This window comes from Onthophagus taurus, chromosome 6, assembly GCF_036711975.1.
Source record: "Onthophagus taurus isolate NC chromosome 6, IU_Otau_3.0, whole genome shotgun sequence".
Classification (NCBI taxonomy): Eukaryota; Metazoa; Arthropoda; class Insecta; order Coleoptera; family Scarabaeidae; genus Onthophagus; species Onthophagus taurus.
In genome coordinates, this window is record NC_091971.1 from 17,463,246 (window position 1) to 17,482,509 (window position 19,264).

The following is a 19,264-nucleotide window of genomic DNA, read 5'->3' on the forward strand; positions in this document are numbered from 1 at the left end:
GATTATGTGTCCGTACCACTGTAATTGTTCTATATAGTTTTCACTTCTTCTTCATCTACTTTCGATTAGGGATGCATCCTTGTTTGTCAAGCCTCATATTTAGACTTTACTGCGCAGACGAGGAGAACTACCTCTGTGCCCATCTCCTGGGCGGTCACTCTTGGGGTCGTTTTCCTTTCGGTCGTCCATACATGCATATTCAGGCCAATCTCCTCTCATGTATTCCTTTCACATGCTTCTTCCACCTTTTCTTTCTTACTTTTGTCCATTTTACTACATCCTATATGTTACATCTTTCTCTGATGGAGGTGCTGGTCTGCCTATCTCGCAGTGTCACATTCAACATAGATCTCAAGACTTTTATCTCCATCGCCCTCATCCGCTGTTTAGTCTTCTTTGTTTCTGCTGTCGTCTCGATACCATGGGTCACCATGTTAGTATGGGTCGTACCATGGCTTTATATATATTTTTTTATATAGTTTTCACTAAAGGATCTATCATAGTTCCTCTCTTGTAGTTGTGGTTCTGACAATGTCTTCTGGTCATTCTTATTATTCGCCTTAGGTTTCTCATTTTTACAGCTATTACTTTGCTTTTGTGCTTTTCCTGCATTTAGGCCCTATATATCGATGTTGGCACATATACCGTTTTGTACCGGTGCATTTTTATTTCTTTACTCAGGTCTTTTTTATTTATCAATGCTGTGTTAATCTGGTAATGCACTTTTCTTGGTTAAGACATTGTGTTTCTTATTTCCTGATATATTATCTTGTCATTATTCATCATTGTATATTCTTTTCAAATTGTTAAAGTTTTTTCTTCGGTTACATAACGGCTGCACAAGGGCTTGAAATTTGTTTTTTTAATGATATGAGGGAAATATCAGGCAGTCTTACTTTATCATTATGTTGGGTGTAGGATGACAATAACATATTTGGTCCTCTAATTCTTGTTAAAATGTTTACTTAGATTCAGATTCTTCTTTACACTCTTCAATATAATCTTTTTTTTCAGCTTCATCGCGATCATCTTAAACGCCATTGTTTGTCATTTTTCTTGTTTTTTTTCAAAAGAGGGATGTTAAAGTAAGACCGACTTCTTTAGTTCTTCTATTTCCATTTTATAGATGCTCGTCATCGCTACTAGCTTTTAGCTAACTATATTTCGCATACCCAGGAAACTGATGAACATAGCTAGACGTCTGGCTGACAGCAATACATCATTAGTCAGGTATAGTATTGGAGTACTGGTGTACATACTATTTATTAATAGTATGTCCTCATGCCTGTAAATTTCAGTTTAGACTGAATAGTTCCTTTAGGCAGGTACTGAAATGCATAAATATCTGTCATATATTGTTCTCCAGTTTTGTTGCTCGGACGAATATTTGAAACAATACTTTGAATTTCTGAGTACTTTTGTTCTATAATTATATTTTACTTCGTAGTTAATTCGAGAAGACCATTTCAATAGCAATCGCCCCACACTATAGTTTTGGAACGCTTGTACTTTTGAAGTTCAGTTATGAATGAATCTAACCATCATTGAAGCGAAAAAGTCACTTTTTAAACCTCCATTAGTCTCGGAGAGAAACACCATACAAAACATGAAACATCTTTATTATTTAAATTGTAGAATGTCAGGTTAGGAACTTTATGTTTCGTTTTAAAATATACAGATGTTGCCGTTAATCGGGGCACAACAACTTTGTTTGGTGTTGTTGTGGCCCAACAACAACAGTGTATACATGGATCTTGCCATGTGATGATGATTCAGTCGAATTTTCATAGCAATGTATGCTTCATAAAGGCTAAATTCTAAATTTCCATTTTTGTCTATCATACATCTTTCTTTAGAGGTATATATGTATTTTGGTTCATCTCCTTGAATGTTTTCAAGTGTTCTCCAAGAACACGATTTTCTGTTTTTTTGTTTAAAACAGTCAAGATAGTTACCAACTTAAAGTTCGACAGTAGTGCCACTCTATCTTCAGCTAAAAACTCAATTGCAATTGCCTAACAGCGTCTGGACACTAATTTACCTCGGGAAGAGTAGATGTCCATTTTTTGACGGATTTCTTCCCATTAGATAATGTTACAAGGAATATTGTTCTACATACTTGCCGTCGAATTTTCACATTTCCATTCGTGATCTCCAAATAATACATACACAGCCAAGGTAAAAACATAATTTTTTTTGACTTTCCACGAATGTATGCTCCAAAACTTATTAAATATGAATATTTGGTCGACTTCTGTTACCATGATTGACAATTTTCTTTACATCGGCGCTGTAATTGATGCTTACGTCTTAACATTTGGTTCATATTTACCAGATGTTGTTTTTTTAATCCCATATACTCCTGCCGATGAAATCATCGGTTCTCCTTCTTCAACCTTTTCCAGTTTGCCGAATCACCTTGTCCTTTGCTTTTCCTCTTGTTTCTTTGGTCATCACCAGTGAGCAGTCCAACTGCTTGTACATCTTGATCATCTGAATTACACGTTTTAGGTTCTTCTATTTCGTTGTAAAAGTTTTGTTGTTAAGGGGTAACCCTTTATCTTCTTCTACCTGATTTGCTACATCTTCACTAACTAATGAGGTTGATATTAGTTTTTCTGGAAATGACAATTTCTCCAGAAATTGGACTGATTGCTCCAAAATCCATTCAGCATCATGCTTAATGTTGCTATTTTCTGACACCCTTTTTTTTTAGGTTTTTCGATTATTAACCTTAATTTGCATAGTTTACATATCATTACATATTTCGAGAAATCTGAGTATACTCAACAACGCAATTATTTGTGTCAATTGCTTATCAAAATGATGAATGATGAACCACTTTAAATAATATAATATTCAAAACTAACGATAACGTGTCCAGAGGATACCAACCTCCCAGGTTATGAGTTCTGAGTTCTGTTACCGGAGAAGAATTCGTTGGTTCTTTTAATTTGAATATATGGACGTAATCCATTAAGTATCCACATTGATACTTTGGTTCCTTCTAATTCAGGGATTGTTACATGACGTTATGTAGATAAAATAGTTCATTCATCAATCAAACTTAATTTCTCAATTGTTAGCCATTGTCAAAATTAAATGCAATTTAATCAGTTCGTTAATCTCAAAATTTCTCGCGAATCCATGAATATATAGTTTTGCTAACAAAGCTTTTAAGCCTTAAATTTTTGTATAGAACTTCTCCTAATTTTGAATTCGTTTTTCTTTGAGTGTTTCTTGAGCAATTTGAATATCTTGAATTAGCTTACAATTTTCAGCTATTAAATGACCATATTAATATTTAATCTAAACAAATGCTTACATCTTTTTCTTGCTGTAAACATTCGAGTGTTGCATAAAGCAACACAGTTTTACATTTACCTTTTATATCGCACCTTTATCAGCAAAAAACTTTGTTGTTAATTTCCTCAATATTTAAAAGATGATGCTTCTTTATGTTATATCAATCATTTATCTTTAACTTTGGTTTATGGGCAACTTTGCCTCGGAAATAACGTATAATCTTTAGAATGCATGGAAAAGTTCTTTTTATATAAACAGTCCAAACTGAAGGAATTCATTTTTCACAGTGGATGAATCCGATACTCAACAGCTGTGCATATCGCTATGTAATTTATGTTAGTAGGCCCTTGTATATAGAAGCACATAAATCTCTTTTCGGTACGTTTTTATTAAATAATTTTCTTGGAGCGTTCGTGCGCTCTCAAAATGCGGATTGGATTGATTTAATCTTGTAGAGACAAACTTGTGCAATATGTATGCTAATATCTATCACTCTATATCGGTGTCATACATAGCATATTTATACATATATCCCCATATTTTCTTGTAAGACAGTAAACCCTTTTCACAATTCAATAAGTAAGACATAAATAATAATAATTGGAATTTTTGAAGCGAAATTTAAAAAATTGCTGATTATTATTATTAAAAGTAAATGTTTTAAATGTGTTTTATCTATTTATTCTAGGAAAAAATATTTTATTGGTATTGAAATTTATTTTCAATATTTCACCCGTTATTTACTCTCTATTTGTAAATATTATCGAGTTCAGTCATAAAATTTTTGTTATCAACTGGAGCATTATTGAACTTATTACACAACTTCTATGAAGTATTGTTGCTTTGTATACACTTGTTTGACATTATTGAGATAATGTAATCAATAAAAAGCCTTCTTATTTTTTTAAGTTCCTTAAAAACATACCAATTTTTATGCAAATTTTAATTCATCCAATATTTTTACAATAATGAATTGAAATTAGTGAAATTTTCATGAGAAATTGTTTAATGTTAACTCTCAGAGTCGGTTTCGTTACAAAAACAGAAATCTAGGAAAAATATGGTGAAACAATAAACATTATGAAAGTGTAAATATTTGTAAGACAATGGTTGTTGGGTTGATGAGCTTTTTAACACTTAATAAAACAGTTTCTAAAAAAACTGATTCATATTTATTATTAAAAAATTATTTAATTAAATAATTATAAAAATGGAAACGTTAACCCATTTTCCATTAGAAAAAAAAGGCTTTTCTCTACAATTATCATATCTAACCATTTGTCCCGTAATTAAAATATTACCATTCTAAAGCATCTTGGGAATACTAAATGTAAATTTACGAGTCTCGTTTTTAATTTTCTCTTTTTTTTATTTCTTTTTTTAATACTTCGTCCATTTCGCGAATTTAAACTTTTTGTAAGAATAATTACGTTTTGTTTTTTATAATCTTTTTGGAATAATTTTAATTTATGTTTTAATTCTTTTTCAGGGTTCACCAGCGAATTATCGACCTTCTTCTATAAGAGGAGCATCCGTTCCGAGACACTACTTATCAAATACAGGTAAAGTATATATTAATTAACGATATTAACACACAATATAACGTTATTGTTTATGGTATAAGAAAATTTCTCTTTTAAAACTTTTCTTTTTGTTAAATTAAATTTATTACCCTTTAAGTTATCCAATTATAAATGTTTTTCATTTTGTTTTATAGATATCACCGAGCAAAACGAAGCTCAATCTCTTCCTTCATTAAACAAGACCATTGAGGAAAATGAGGAAGAAATCAACTTGCAAGTTCCCCAATCGTTACCTAGATTGTGAGTTATTATTTATAACAGCGAAAACAATTACAAATACCGTTGGTGTAAACAGAAAAAAATCAATAACTTAAAATAAATACGAAAAACTTTCAGTATAGGAACTTTAAAGAAACTCTCATAAAGTTTTTGTTAACTCCACAGTCTTATCGATTCAAAATATTTTAAGTTAACTCTTTCTTTCTTTATTACTTCATATACCAATTGAGTACACATCTTTAAAGTTTATTATTGATTTTATCGAACTCCGCGAAGATTGAACTTCAATATTTAATTTCTTACATCCTACAATATATCAATATTCAATATATTAATTTACAATAACATATTTTTAATTTATTTTTTAGTAATCGTCGTCCACAAAGTCTGGTTCTCTATCCGGAAGACGGAAAGCTTCGGACTCAAACGACCGGAAGTTTTCGATCGGCGAGCAACGGCTGTGCCAAATTGAAAAGGACAAACGCTTGCAGGCAAAAGTCCAGGAATTCAGTCAGCTCAATAGACGAGGAAATTCGATACGCCAATGGAAACTCGGTAAGTCAATTGAATTTAACGTTTTGTTTCTATTTATATTTTTTTTTGGGACTCTTCTTGAATTGGTTGGTTATAAAACAAATTTGATTATTTAGGTTCCCAATTTAAAGGAACCGTTAAATTAAGATCTTAAAATGGAATCTTTTTGAAATTGAAAGTTTCATTAAGATCGGTATCATATTTAAGACGACAGAAAATGAGTTTCGGGCATTGAATTGTTATGTAAATTAACGATTTCTCTTTCTTTATATTAAATTAACGTTTCTTAATGAAGTCATAATTAAAAGTCGTCATAAGTTTACTAACATTTAAGTTGACATCTGGAGTTGATTATGATTTAAATCAAGTTAATAATCTTTGATTTATAAAGTTGATGTACTATGTTGCTGTTTAATCAGTTTTGATTGAATTTCCAAACATTCTCGAAATATAAAAACGTTTTTATTAGTATTGTTATCTTCTATCACGAGATACTGGGTACTACACGACTACTAATAAGTTATGATGAGCTTCATAATTTATTATTAGCTACTCTTTATTTTATTGAGCTTGAAAGTACAGGAAGGTAGTAACTGTAAAAGACAAATTAGTTTGAAGCCAAAATTTTGTGGGTAGGTTTAGAAGGGCAAAAAACTTAACGCCAAAATCTTCTAACATAAGTTCTAATAAAGTTCATCGTGGTTAATGTTTACTGAGAAATATGATAAGTTTAATTCAGCACAACCTTGAAATTTGTGATCATGTTCGTTCTTATTTCATCAGCTTATTCTCATTACGTTGTTAAGGTTGGTGATTTGTGAAATTAGATCTGTACATTATTAGGTCTGTGAACAGTTTAAACGTTCTCTGCTATCATCTTCGAAGAACAGGGCAACCTTTCTTGAAAAACTCTTTACTTCTTAGAGTAGTTAGATATGTTTACCTTCGCCTTGTCCTTTAAGGTTTAAAAGATACAACATCTTAAAATACCAATAAAAATGCGGCAGTTACCACATTTTATTCAACGCCAAGGAGGAAGTCTAAACATTTACTGCTCTTTGATCACTAAAAAAATATTTTTTTATTTTTTACATGATAACAATTTGAAAAAAAATTTTCAAACACAGCTTTTGTTTAGCTATCTCACATTGTTGTAGAGAAACAAGTCTCCAAACAGAGATGATTTATAACAATTTATTCTGAAAACTAGGACTCAGACTGTAGGATCACTTCTGAGTTCCTGAAACCAACCTTTCCTACACCCAAGTATTGCCGGTGCCTTGTCTGTTGCTATCGATATAAACATGTTCATGTCCAAACTAGCCTTGTAGAATTTTTTCCTATAGTGAGTGGTTTCTGACATAGGTAAAATATAATTCGGCGATAATTCTTCAAAAAATGTTCCATCGAAATAATGCACAAAAATAATCATCCGGGCGGTATCTGTAATGACGCAAGATTCGTCCAAACAAGCAAAAAATCCTTACTTCAAAGTTTTACTGTTGTGTCAAATTGGTGTCTTGTGCTTCAAAAAGCAGATAATGGATAACATCGAATGGTGTCGAATGATATCCTTTTAATTCTCAAATAATGCATTCCCATATGTTTGGCCAGAGTCCAAGAAATACATAGAGGCCTCTGTACATTTTGCTTGTTCAGTATACATCGGGTGAGGAGTTATACCGATGTTGAGGAAGTAGGACATTAATTTTGAATTTATGCTTTTTTAGCGTTACTTTGAATCGATGAAGAACGATGAGGAATCGGAGAAAATGGCAGGATAAAGTACAATTTCAAAAACTGTACAAAAATGCTAACTGACTTTCTTCTTTAATTTAGCAGCTCTTGGTAGAAATGTTAGATATAGCTTAAAGAATGCTAATTAGCAATAACTTGAGTGAAATATAGCTTGTTGTTATCAATTTGTTTTATATTACATGATATTTAATCTTACCTTCAGCCATTTCTACAACTATTTTTACACTTTATTAAGAACATCTGGTTTAGTGTGAGCATTGGCTTAGTGTTTTCGATAATTTTGGTATTGTCGGTTTCAAGGGACAGATTTTAAGTAAGATCATTTTATTAATTTCTGATTTTAAGGCTATAAGTATTGCGAGTCACACTTTTCAATTAATGTGATCTGTGATAACCCTATGCTCTAGTTCATCTCGCTTTGTAATTGCAAATTACCGTAACAGATCAACCGATCCTATCGGTTATAAGTCGATACAAACATTTGTTTTCCATTTTGTAAACTCACAGGCTGTATGACATGCAGACATAAGGTCGGTTTAGTCATTAACATCCATGTAAAATGCTATCACTGAGCGACATTGAACTATTATTATTGTACCATTCATCAAATTAGGATTTGTATAATTGCATTTGGTAATTATCTGAAGCAAACATCCTCCTTTGTCATGCATGTTCCAAGTATTGTATAACTTCCGAGTGTTTGTATTATGTTATTTATAAGTTGGAAATTATCTCGAGAAATAACATTGAATAACTTTAAGAACGAGATGTAATTCTTCTTCAGGGTTTACAAATTCCAATAAACTTTTGGACCCGACCAAATGAGAACGATTGACAACGTAATTCGATGCGCTGAGTCCGAACCTTCAACCGGTTTGTCAAAATTGGTTCTGGATTTTGAGTTTTTTAAATTGTTTTAAATCAACCCTCCACTAAAAAGTAAATATGAATTTGGAAAAACGGTGATAATTTTATAGAATGTTCAATAAAACAACTATTTAGGTTGCCATGCTTTTTGAGTTTAAGTTGGTAATATTGACATTAGATGACTTCAATTGTATTCAAAAGGTTGTGATTGTGTTTAGAAATTAGTAAGAATGCAAAGACAGAAGTGGATTCAAAATTTTGCAAAGTGGATACACAATATTTTTGTTGTGTTTGCGGAAGCTACATGCTCGGTAAAAGAGGCAAAGTAATAACAAATGCGCTAAGACACGCGTATTTGCATAACTTTGTTTTTTCTATATCAGACACTGAGAAGGTGTGAGTGCCGAACTTGTTTTATAACGCGTGCAGAACAGAGCTTCACAAGTGGTCACTTGATGAAAATGTGTACTTTTCATTTTTATTGCGAATGCTATGGAGAGAACCAAAAATCAAAAATTGAAATATCATGATGTTATCATCAGTGTCCAAGCCAGTTCTACGTATGTCCAGAACTTTTAATGTTGTCCAGACTGCTGTCATGCGTGAAACGAATCCTAAAAAATACAAATGACTCAGCTCAGCTTCAATTATCAAAAATTGTAAAAATTAATTCATTAAAAATCACAAAAACCTGAACTAATCCAAATCCACTGTCCAAACATGCATTATAGGCAGGTGTCAGATAAGTAATTGCGATTGAACAAGTGACTCACATAACATCCTCTTCAAGCGAAAAGGTAACACATTTCTGAAGGGAAATAGTTTTCGCAATTGCAAGTATAAACCGTATTTCGAAATTTGCTTCCTATATCTAAATTTGTTGTCCATAACTAAACCCAAATTCTTAGCATCTGCAATCAATGGTATCGGGACTTCTCAGATCTCTAGCCGTGCATGTTTCGCCAATGTCATATCCACCCACAATCAGTATCACCACCGATTTGCTAACATTAAGAGTAAGCCTCAATGCAAAATTGTTAACAAATTCAAATCCTGCAACCTACGGAGAACGTACTCGCAATTCCATGGTTCAAACGATATATACAGTTCTGTTGTAAATCAGCTATATACATATGATAATCTGCATGGCTCAACTCACATGGAAGTTGGGAAGGATATTACAAAAATAGTGTTGGCCCAAGATACTACCCTGTGGGACCCCTCTATTAATTGGTCTAGGTTCCGATAGATAACTTTCAATCTTTACAACTTGTGATTTATCAGTAAGATAACTTCGAAGTAGCTGTCGTAGCTATATCATCGCTACAGGAGATTACTTGTCCAGGAAGAACAACAACTTCATTGATGCTCGAGATTAGTGGTGGAACGGATATCCGGCAACTATCCGGTATCCAATAGGACTTTTCTCATTGAATATAACTTTATTTATCATTAGCAACCTCATTGTAACAATTCCAATACGATATATAAAATCTCTTGTTGCAGTTTCGTCTAGCTTTCTTCTCTTTGCTTGTAATTCATCATCACATTCATTATTACAGAACTGTCGCTGTTATCACTTTCGATTATTATTTAAAGTATCCTCTGTTTAATGCAACAAGCCGTTTTGAAAAAGCACTTTCAGTTCTTGGAAATAAATTTTTGAAGTAATCGACAATTTTTTCGAATTTTGCAATTTTCGCCGATTAAGTTTTAAAAATTCCTATAAAATCCAGTTCTTGGAATATGAGTATGAAAATTTCCCACAGTGTTAATAAAAGTGTCCTCTTTCCAATGAACCATTTGAAAAAAAGCTTTTCGTTTTTGAGAAAACAATATTTGAAGTTTTGATCAAATTTTCGGTGTTGCAATTTTCATCGATAATTTTCAAAATTCGCTATACAATTAATTTCTTGAAGGATCCTTGTGGAAATATCACCAATTATTAATTAAAATATCCTCTTTTTAATGCAACAAGCCGTTTTGAAAAATCACTTTCTTTTCTTGAGAAATACATTTTTGAAGTAATCGACAACTTTTTCGAATTTTACAATTTTCACCAATTAAGTTTTAAAAATTCCTATAAAATCCAGTTCTTGGAATACGTGTATGAAAATTTCCCAAAGTGTAAATAAAAGTGTCCTCTTTCCAATGAACCAACCCGTTTTGAAAAAAAAACTTTTAGTTTTTGAGAAAACAATATTTGAAGTTTTGATAAAATTTTCGGTGATGCAATTTTCATCGATAATTTTCAAAATTCGCTATACAATTAATTTCTTGAAGGATCCTTGTGGAAATATCACCAACTATTAATTAAAGTGTCCTCTTTTTAATGCAAAAAGCCGTTTTGAAAAATCACTTTCAGTTCTTGAGAAATTAATTTTTGAAGTAATCGACAATTTTTTCGAATTTTGCAATTATCGCCGATTAAGTTTTAAAAATTCCTATAAAATTCAGTTCTTGGAATATGAGTATGAAAATTTCCCAAAGTGTTAATAAAAGTGTCCTCTTTCCAATGATCGAATCCGTTTTGAAAAAAAACTTTTAGTTTTTGAGAAAACAATATTTGAAGTTTTGATAAAATTTTCCATGTTGCAATTTTCATCGATAATTTTCAAAATTCGCTATACAATTAATTTCTTGAAGGATCCTTGTGGAAATATCACCAATTATTAATTAACATATCCTCTTTTTAATGCAACAAGCCGTTTTGAAAAATCACTTTTAGTTCTTGAGAAATAAATTTTTGAAATGATCGACAATTTTTTCGTATTTAACAATTTTCGCCGTTTAACTTTTAAAGATTCCTATAAAATCGATTTCTTGGAATATGAGTATGAAAATTTTCCAAAATGTTAATAAAAGTGTCCTCTTTCCAATGAACCAACACGTTTTGAATAATAACTTTTAGTTTTTGAGAAAACAATATTTGAAATTTTGATAAAATTTTCGATGTTGCAATTTTTAAAAAACATGATGATCAAAATGAAAACGTATCGCTTTTGGTTCTAAGAAAAATAATCTCATCAAAACAAGACGGCTCACAACACACTTAATGGTGACTTTTTCAATGTGAAATAGGAAAATGAGCCTCATCGGTCATTATTACTGATTCTTTTTCATCAGCAAGAATCATTTGCATTCTTTCAGCGACCTGTTGGCGTTACACAAAATAAATCTTCTTCATTCTATTGTTGGACCACAAACTATAACGGTATAGAGGTGAAAGCGAAGCTCTTGGTGTAAAATACTACGATGTGTTTCACTCACTCAAAGTGCTATAGTTTGTTTTCAAACAAAACGTTATGGACGTTTCGGAATTGAACCGTTACGACCATCCGGGTTAAATAAGCGTTTTCTGCTCCTAAATTATGTTATCATATCACAAACATCAGAACGAGGAAAGTTATTATTATAAACTTTCATTATTTTTTTGTAGATATCTATTTAATTAATCATGAAATAGAAAAATTGCAATCTTTTAAAAGTGATTTTAATAATTAAATTTCTATGTAAAAGTTTTGTACTAACTTGAAATTAAAAAATAAACTTGTCTTAACAACAAAAGTTAGAAGAAAACTTTGTATAAGAATTTCAAAGATTAGTTCTTAAATTTTTAATATATTTGAGATTAAGATTTATAAATTGTCGTTGGTTAATAAATCGATATTGTCTAATGTAAGTTTAATAGCCGATTTATACCCGGTGTATAGTCAAACTTGAAATTTATGATGGAGGATTAAGTTTACAATTTACGATGATGAAGTTAGGTAGGTGGTGTGTATGTGAGCTTAACACAAATTGTTCCCTCCCATAGAATATTCTCGTTATTTTGCAAACTCCACCTTTTCCTTTGCAATAAATCATCGAAATAAAACGGTTATTTCTCTTATTACAATTTTGATATATTGAAATCAATAATATCAAAATGATTTAATGTTTCAAGTAGTCGTCTTAAAAGAGTACTTCAAGACAAACTAGTTAATTTAATTACATTAGTATTCAAAGTTTCAACGGTTTAAACTTAAATACTGGGGTAGTTTACATTTCGAAAATGTAAATGTATGTTTCCCTACGTTAACTTTAATATCACTAAAATGATGTGTATTTTAATTAATAAATACATAATCTCATTATAATATTATACCGTCAATCAAATAAACACATTTTGTACGTCAAATTATAACACAGTTGATGTGTTTTATATTTTTTTAAATTTTGCACAAAATAAATAATCCTCATTTATTTTAGAGGGGTACACAGATGTACGTTTCGTATAAAAAAAATCTTTTTCGTCCCAGTCTTTTTTTATTTCGTTTTAAATCTCTTCCCATTTATCTGTGTAGTTCTTACGTCGAGGAGATTTCCTCTAGATTCCTAATTCGCACTCCGTGTTTCTCTGAATGGACCGAGAGTGACAAAGAAAAGTTTTTCTTTTGCCTCCTGAAAATGGACTAGATCGTAAACTTGAGTGTTTCAGTTGATCTAACTCAAAGGAAACTGCTATTATTTTTTGTTTGAGAAAAAATTTTAAATTTTGGAAATCGCCTCAACGCCTGAAAAAGATATTTATAAATTAGCAAACAGGCTAAAAGGTGTAGTACGTTGTGTGTAATTATCTCGGTTATGTCCTGGGCTAGACGAACTAATTTAGAATGAGTTATTACCGGCACAGCGACAGGATTTAACGTTCTCGTTAACTTTAAAACCGCTCTGTTTATCACTCGGAGCTTTCCACGACCATCATTTTTTTTATTAAATACGGAAGCGTGATAAACATTATTTACGTTTATAAACATAAATGTTTATTTGTGATATTTCTTTTTAAATCCCCTTTGTTTTATTGTTCCAATTTCTAAACGTTCAGGGTGAACTTTATATAATTGAAAATGTTGTGCTTCCCGGAACAACGGACTTTGGTAAGTAAAGGAGTCGACATTCACGGATAATTGTGTGGAAGATCCTTTATATATAAACGAACGCTTTGTCCTGCCTATAGGGTATATTGTCAATCTCTGGCAAACAGGGTAGGTATAGAATTAATAGAATCTTACGAACAGGTCAAAGGATGAATGGTTTTCCTTTGAAATAAATTAAGGTAATGACAAGAACGGAAATAATCGAGGAAATCTAGCAGAAATTAAAGCACTTAGCGCCATCACTTTAAATTTTCTTCTAATAATAAGAAATAAAGAGATAAAAAATAATTGGAAATTTAAGTGTGACCGCAATCTGATTCGACATTTTCAGAATATCTGGTTAACAAATCGAGGAATATTTTTCCTTGGATATCCGGAAATCTACTTGCATTTAAATGAACTTCGCGGTTCGGGTGAATCTGATATTTTTTTCTTTTCAAATTTACGAAAAAATATTATAATCGAATCGGTTCTTTTATATTCCTCCTAAATAAAACATGAAAATAATTATTGGATGAAAAGAATTTGAGGTTAGAGAATAAAGAAATTATTAAGATAATTAAACTATTTGAATTACTCTTTGTTCCATATCTAATCTTCGTTTAATCATTCCGATAACGAAGTTTTATCTTTAAGGGTTAAGTCGTGATGTCGAAATCTCGAATACAAAAATTGATGCGGTAATAATCACACATTGATTCATTTAAAAAACATTTGAAGATGTTATGTTAAAATTTCGAGTCCAGAATTACAGAACTCGTGTATTTCCAGAAAGTCTTTGACAACGATTTTGAATACCAACCAAACATTCTATTACTATTCCTATGAATTGTTCATCTTAAACGAGCTGCCAAATCTACGGACTATCCGACACATCAAGGTGTTTATTTGTTCAAAAGAAATACTAGGAATTTTCAAAATGAGAAATTTACAACTGAAGTAAACAGTAACTTTTGCCATCTAATTCGACTACACCCAATGTTTCTCTGATGTTTATTTATTTACCATTTATTGCCACAGACAAAAATACAAAATTACATAAGATACACTTAACTTAAACAGTATCAGCAAATGGATCATTTTATCGCACAAGCGATCTCTGCCAAATGACCCAACAGAACAAACAAAAATAAAAATAATATTTGCTGAATATGGCAAGTAGTGATAATTAGATATTAGTAACATCACCAAATAAGATTAAGCAAGAAAAGAAAAACAAAGAAAAATAAAGAAAAGACACAAAAAGAGACATAGAGAGCGACTAAAAGAATCTGCCGGATATCAGTTGCCAACAAGTGAGAGCAGTTGAAGAGAGGAAAAAAAAGAAAGACAGAGAACAAAGAATCAGGAAACAGCCAGTTGAAGGGCAAGCAAGTGGCTCTTTAAAACATGTCTAAAATTAGTAATTCTAGAAATATTACGAATTTCAGAAGGCAGTCCATTCCACAGCGCAATCGACTGTACTGTAAATGATCTATGATAAATTTCAGTGCTATGAACGGGAAATGTAAGAATAGTATCAGAACGTGAACGAGTAGCAAGCTCATGAATTGATAATTGCTGGAACCTATCTGATAAGTACTTTGGGGTGCAATTATGAAGGATTTTAAATAAAATGGTTAATAAACGAAAGGATCTACGTCTCTCACAGGTTAACATCTGAATGTAATTGCGATACGGCGTTACATGCTCAAATCTATTTAGGTCAAATATGAACCGGATACAATTATTTTGTAGCCGCTGCAATTTACTCAGAAGAGTCACCGAGAGATCGGGATAAACCGCGTTCGCATAGTGGAAGTGAGGAAATATAAGAGAGTAACAAAGATTACGACGCACCACAGGAGGAAGAGAGCAGCGAAGTCTTTTTAAAGAGTGGAAGCAAGCATAGACTTTTCTGCAAACATGTTGAATTTGCGGTTTCCAAGACAGTGCAGAATCCATAAGGACTCCAAGATTTTTAACTGTGTTAGAAAACCGTATGACATTACCATCCAGCATCAGATCACTGCAGGCAGATGGATTAATCTTACCAAGTAATTGACGAGTTCCAAACACAATAGCTTGCGTTTTAACTGAGTTCAACTTAAGTCCGTATCTCCGAGACCAGTTCAAGACGTTAGATAGATCGTTATTAAGTCGCACAATAGCTGTCGGAAATTCAGCAACAGTAGTAGTAGTATATATCTGCAGGTCGTCGGCATACAAATGATAATTACACGAGATACAATTAGTAACACTATTAACGAACAAAGAAAAAAGTAACGGACCCAATACACTGCCCTGAGGAACACCACATTTGATTGCACAAGCAGAAGAAATTGAAGAGTTAGCGCGTACGTACAAGGAGCGATGGGAAAGGTAGGATTGAAACCAAGAAACACGGGGGTAGTGAATCCGTAGGCAGAAAGAGACGCTAAAAGAAGGCCGTGGTCGACAGAATCAAAAGCCTTGCTGAAATCGAGCAGTACCAGCACAGTAACACATCTGTTGTCGCAGGCATACCTAATATCATCAGTAACTTTAATGAGGGCAGTAGTTGTACTATGCCCACTGCGAAAACCCGATTGCAACTCATTGTGTAAATTAAACCTCTCTAGAAATCCTTGGACTTGTAAATAAACTAAGCGTTCAAGAGCTGTTGATAGTACGGATAAATTTGAAATCGGACGGAAATCAGTGTTACATGAAGAGGACTTGGATTTGGGTATGGGAACGACATGAGCAACCTTCCAGACAGAGGGAAATAAAGACCGCTCAAAAGAAAAGTTGAAGATATGAGTTAAGGGAGGAAGCACTATATCCAGGATAGGAAGAAGAAGGTTGAGACCGATACCATCAGAACCCACGCAAGGGGACTTCGAATAAGTCAAAGCATCACCTACTTCGATCGCGGTCACAAGCGTAAGAGAGAAGCAGCAAGATTTAGGAGAAGTAAGAATTTCATTAATTGTAGCCGCCTTAGTTACGTCATCGATGATCAGGGGAGGCTCTGCAAAAAAGTTTGCCATCGACTCACAATCAAGATCCATCTGGACAGACGGAGAATCAATCACTCCGAGAGACGATGTTCTATATATAACAAAAAGATGTATATAGTATATCAAAGAAGGATGCAAAATTTTACATTGTACTTCTGATGTTCCTCAGGTGGAAGAAATGACTCTTCTAATTAGATATGTATGAGAAAAAGCCACTTAAAACAGGTAATCAATAGTTGGAAGGCCTCAAAAGTAGCCTTACGCTGGAAAAACTACCAGGTCACAGACAAACGAAGAGTATAATAACTCAGTCGCAAAACAAAACCAAAGAGCTGAGGATCAAACTTGTCGACTTTGTAACGATGAGTCACAGATTGCTGAACATCTTTTATCCTATACATTAATGATCTTCCAGAAGTAATAGATGATTTACTCATCCTTTTTGCGGATGATTCAACTATAGTATTAATTACAAAACCGAACAACAAAGGTCAGAATTGGTACAGCTTAACCTAAGTAAACTGCAAAATTGGTTTTCAAATAACAACTTACAACTAAATTAACAAAAAGCACACGTTATCACAACAGGAATTACTACAAAAAAAACTTAATTAGATCTCACATTCAATGGTACAAAACTTGCCTGCAAGGAAGAGATTGTGTTTCTGGGAGTTAAGATTGATCAGCACCTATCATGGAAACAACATATCAAAGATCTCTCCTTGAAGATAAATAAAACGTGTTATGTGCTATGGACTATTTCGCGATTGATGAGTGTGAGTGTGGCTCTAAGTGTCTCAAAAAAAGTGTCTCAGAGCAGTCTTTGGACTGAAACCCAGAGATTCATGTAAACCTATATTCGAACATTACAAAATCTTAACATTACCATCTTTATTAATTTTAGAAACTGTTATATTTGTAAAAAATAATTATTCATTCTTCTCGAAATACGAGCAGAAACATTCGTATTTAACGCGGGGCGTTGAGCGGTCTTACCTAGTGGCACCGAAAACCCAGTATAGTAGAATACAAAAGAGTGCAATTTATTTTTGTTTTAAGGTACCGACTATTTATCTCAAAAAATACATAAAAGAATATCTGTTAAGAAAAAATGCGTGACACCTACCAACATAAAAGAACAAGACCTTGCAATACTAAAGTTTATCAAGGAGCTACATTTGTCCTAAACTTTTCGAGGGCTTAAGTTACAATATATCTTATAGGTCGCGGTGACGAGAGGGATGCTTAAAATTGATCAATATCAGAGGACACTCTCCTAGTCTTGTTGTTAATGATATGATATAAGTATCCTTGGAAGTCGCTAATTTCTTTAAACCTTTTAATACATTTTCAATATTTGACTTCGAAATCATTGAATAACGCTAGATAAGAGAATAGAATATAAGCTTCTAAATCTGGAAGATGGATGCAGGTGTACCACAGCCTTGCTCAGAACTTCTGCTATTTTTCGACAGATAACAACGCATGTCAGTTGATTTGCTAAAATCGTTGCAGTGACACATGGTTTTGTTTAATATAACATCTCTGTTTTGTTGAGGTGTGCAATGTGCAAATAATAATGACTTTCAGAAAAACAAATTGTAATTGCAAATTAAAGATGTACAGACTTAACTGTGTGGAAAAAAACGGGTTCAAGTAGGAGAAAGAAACATTTCGAACTACTACTCAAAATGTAGTTTTGTATCACCCTGGAAATAAAGGATCTTTGTTTTTCGTGAAAGATATTTTGAACTCTTTCGTTACGTTCATAAACAAATATGAAATTGATCAAGAAGGATGTTATCTATGTATTTGGACAAGCGTGCGTCCATCCTGGACCAGAGATACTAATTTGATTACTAAGAGATACTAAGAGATTACTGTCGAAGTTGGAGTATTATCTGTTCTGGTATACTACGTTGCTAAAATGAATATGAACGCTGTTATTACAAAAGAACTTACCAAAATACAGCCATCTCTTTTTTTCATACTACCATGAGTGAAGATCGACTCAGTTTTTTTATAAATTTAACTTCGTGAAATGATAGGCTAGATAGGTTTTATGGTGTCTGGGAATCTTTGGTCTAGGATGATGCCTATGTAATTGACTTGGATTTTATGGGATTGACAGATGTCTTCCGCAGAAAATAGTATTTCTAGAAGAATCTAACGGCCGTGTTATCGGCGTAGGCTGCGAGTTTGGTTTGAAGCATTTTAGGGAGGTACATCACATTGAATTGTTTTGAGGTGTAGTAGGGTGCACTTGACTTTCATTTTTATTATGCAGCAAGTGGGGGTAGTTATGAGTTAGTTTGATGAGGTTGGGGAATTTGGGATAAGCTTAATTTATGGATGAGGTTGTCGATTCACATGGGCCGTGTGGATGCAGGTGTTGAGGTGTTCGGTGGTGTTGATAACTTGGGAAATTTGGTATGTGGTTATTGAGTTGGCGTTGTTGTTTACGAAGTGGGAGAATTTTAGTCTTTCGAGAATAATTTTGTCTATGACTTTGGCGATGAAAGGGAGTAGTGAGATGTGGCAGTAGCATGATGGAATTGTTTGGTCTTTCTTGGATTTGGGGATGAGTATGATATGGCGATTTACCAGGCAGTGGGGAAGTGGCTGAGTTTGAAAATATGTTGCGTGATATAGTTTTAAAAAGGGATATTTGCTATGTTATCAATGCCGTGTGGCATTAAACGGGTTTGAAGTACTTTATGATCGTTTTAATGAAGGCTGGTGTGATTTTTGATGAAATTTTTGATTTATTGATTAAATTCGGATTGGGATCTGAGGTTGCGAGTTTGGATTAGAGTGGCAATGTAGTTAGAGGAATTGCAAAGCATTTAGCAGATTTGACAGCTTCAGTAAGGTTAAAGACGTAAGAAAAGGTAAATTATGTCTGATTGGAGTATTTTGATATGGAAAATGTGGTTTTGGTTGCTATGACTACACCTCTAGAGCGAATGGGGTTATCTTTTCAGTATCAGAAAAACAACATACGTTTCATAAGAAACCTAGGTAATACTAACAGTGAAAAAATTTGACCGCGACAGACTCCTTTTATAACAAAAATATGCAAGCCACGAGTAATTAT

The 19,264-nt window shown here is 32.8% G+C and overlaps 1 protein-coding gene across 4 annotated transcripts in view; it reads left to right on the plus strand.

Moving 5' to 3' along the window:
* Positions 1-19,264, plus strand: part of LOC111414038 (pleckstrin homology domain-containing family G member 5) — a 155,171-nt gene that overhangs the window by 46,113 nt on the left and 89,794 nt on the right. For all 4 annotated transcript variants that reach the window (XR_002706238.2, XM_071197144.1, XM_023045194.2 and 1 more), the window contains 3 exons: positions 4,796-4,868; positions 5,024-5,129; positions 5,477-5,663. Coding sequence is in view for 3 of the 4 variants with exons in the window: in XM_071197144.1 (XP_071053245.1) it covers positions 4,796-4,868; positions 5,024-5,129; positions 5,477-5,663 (366 nt within the window). In the remaining variant the exon portion in view is untranslated. The remainder of the gene's footprint in view (positions 1-4,795; positions 4,869-5,023; positions 5,130-5,476; positions 5,664-19,264) is intronic.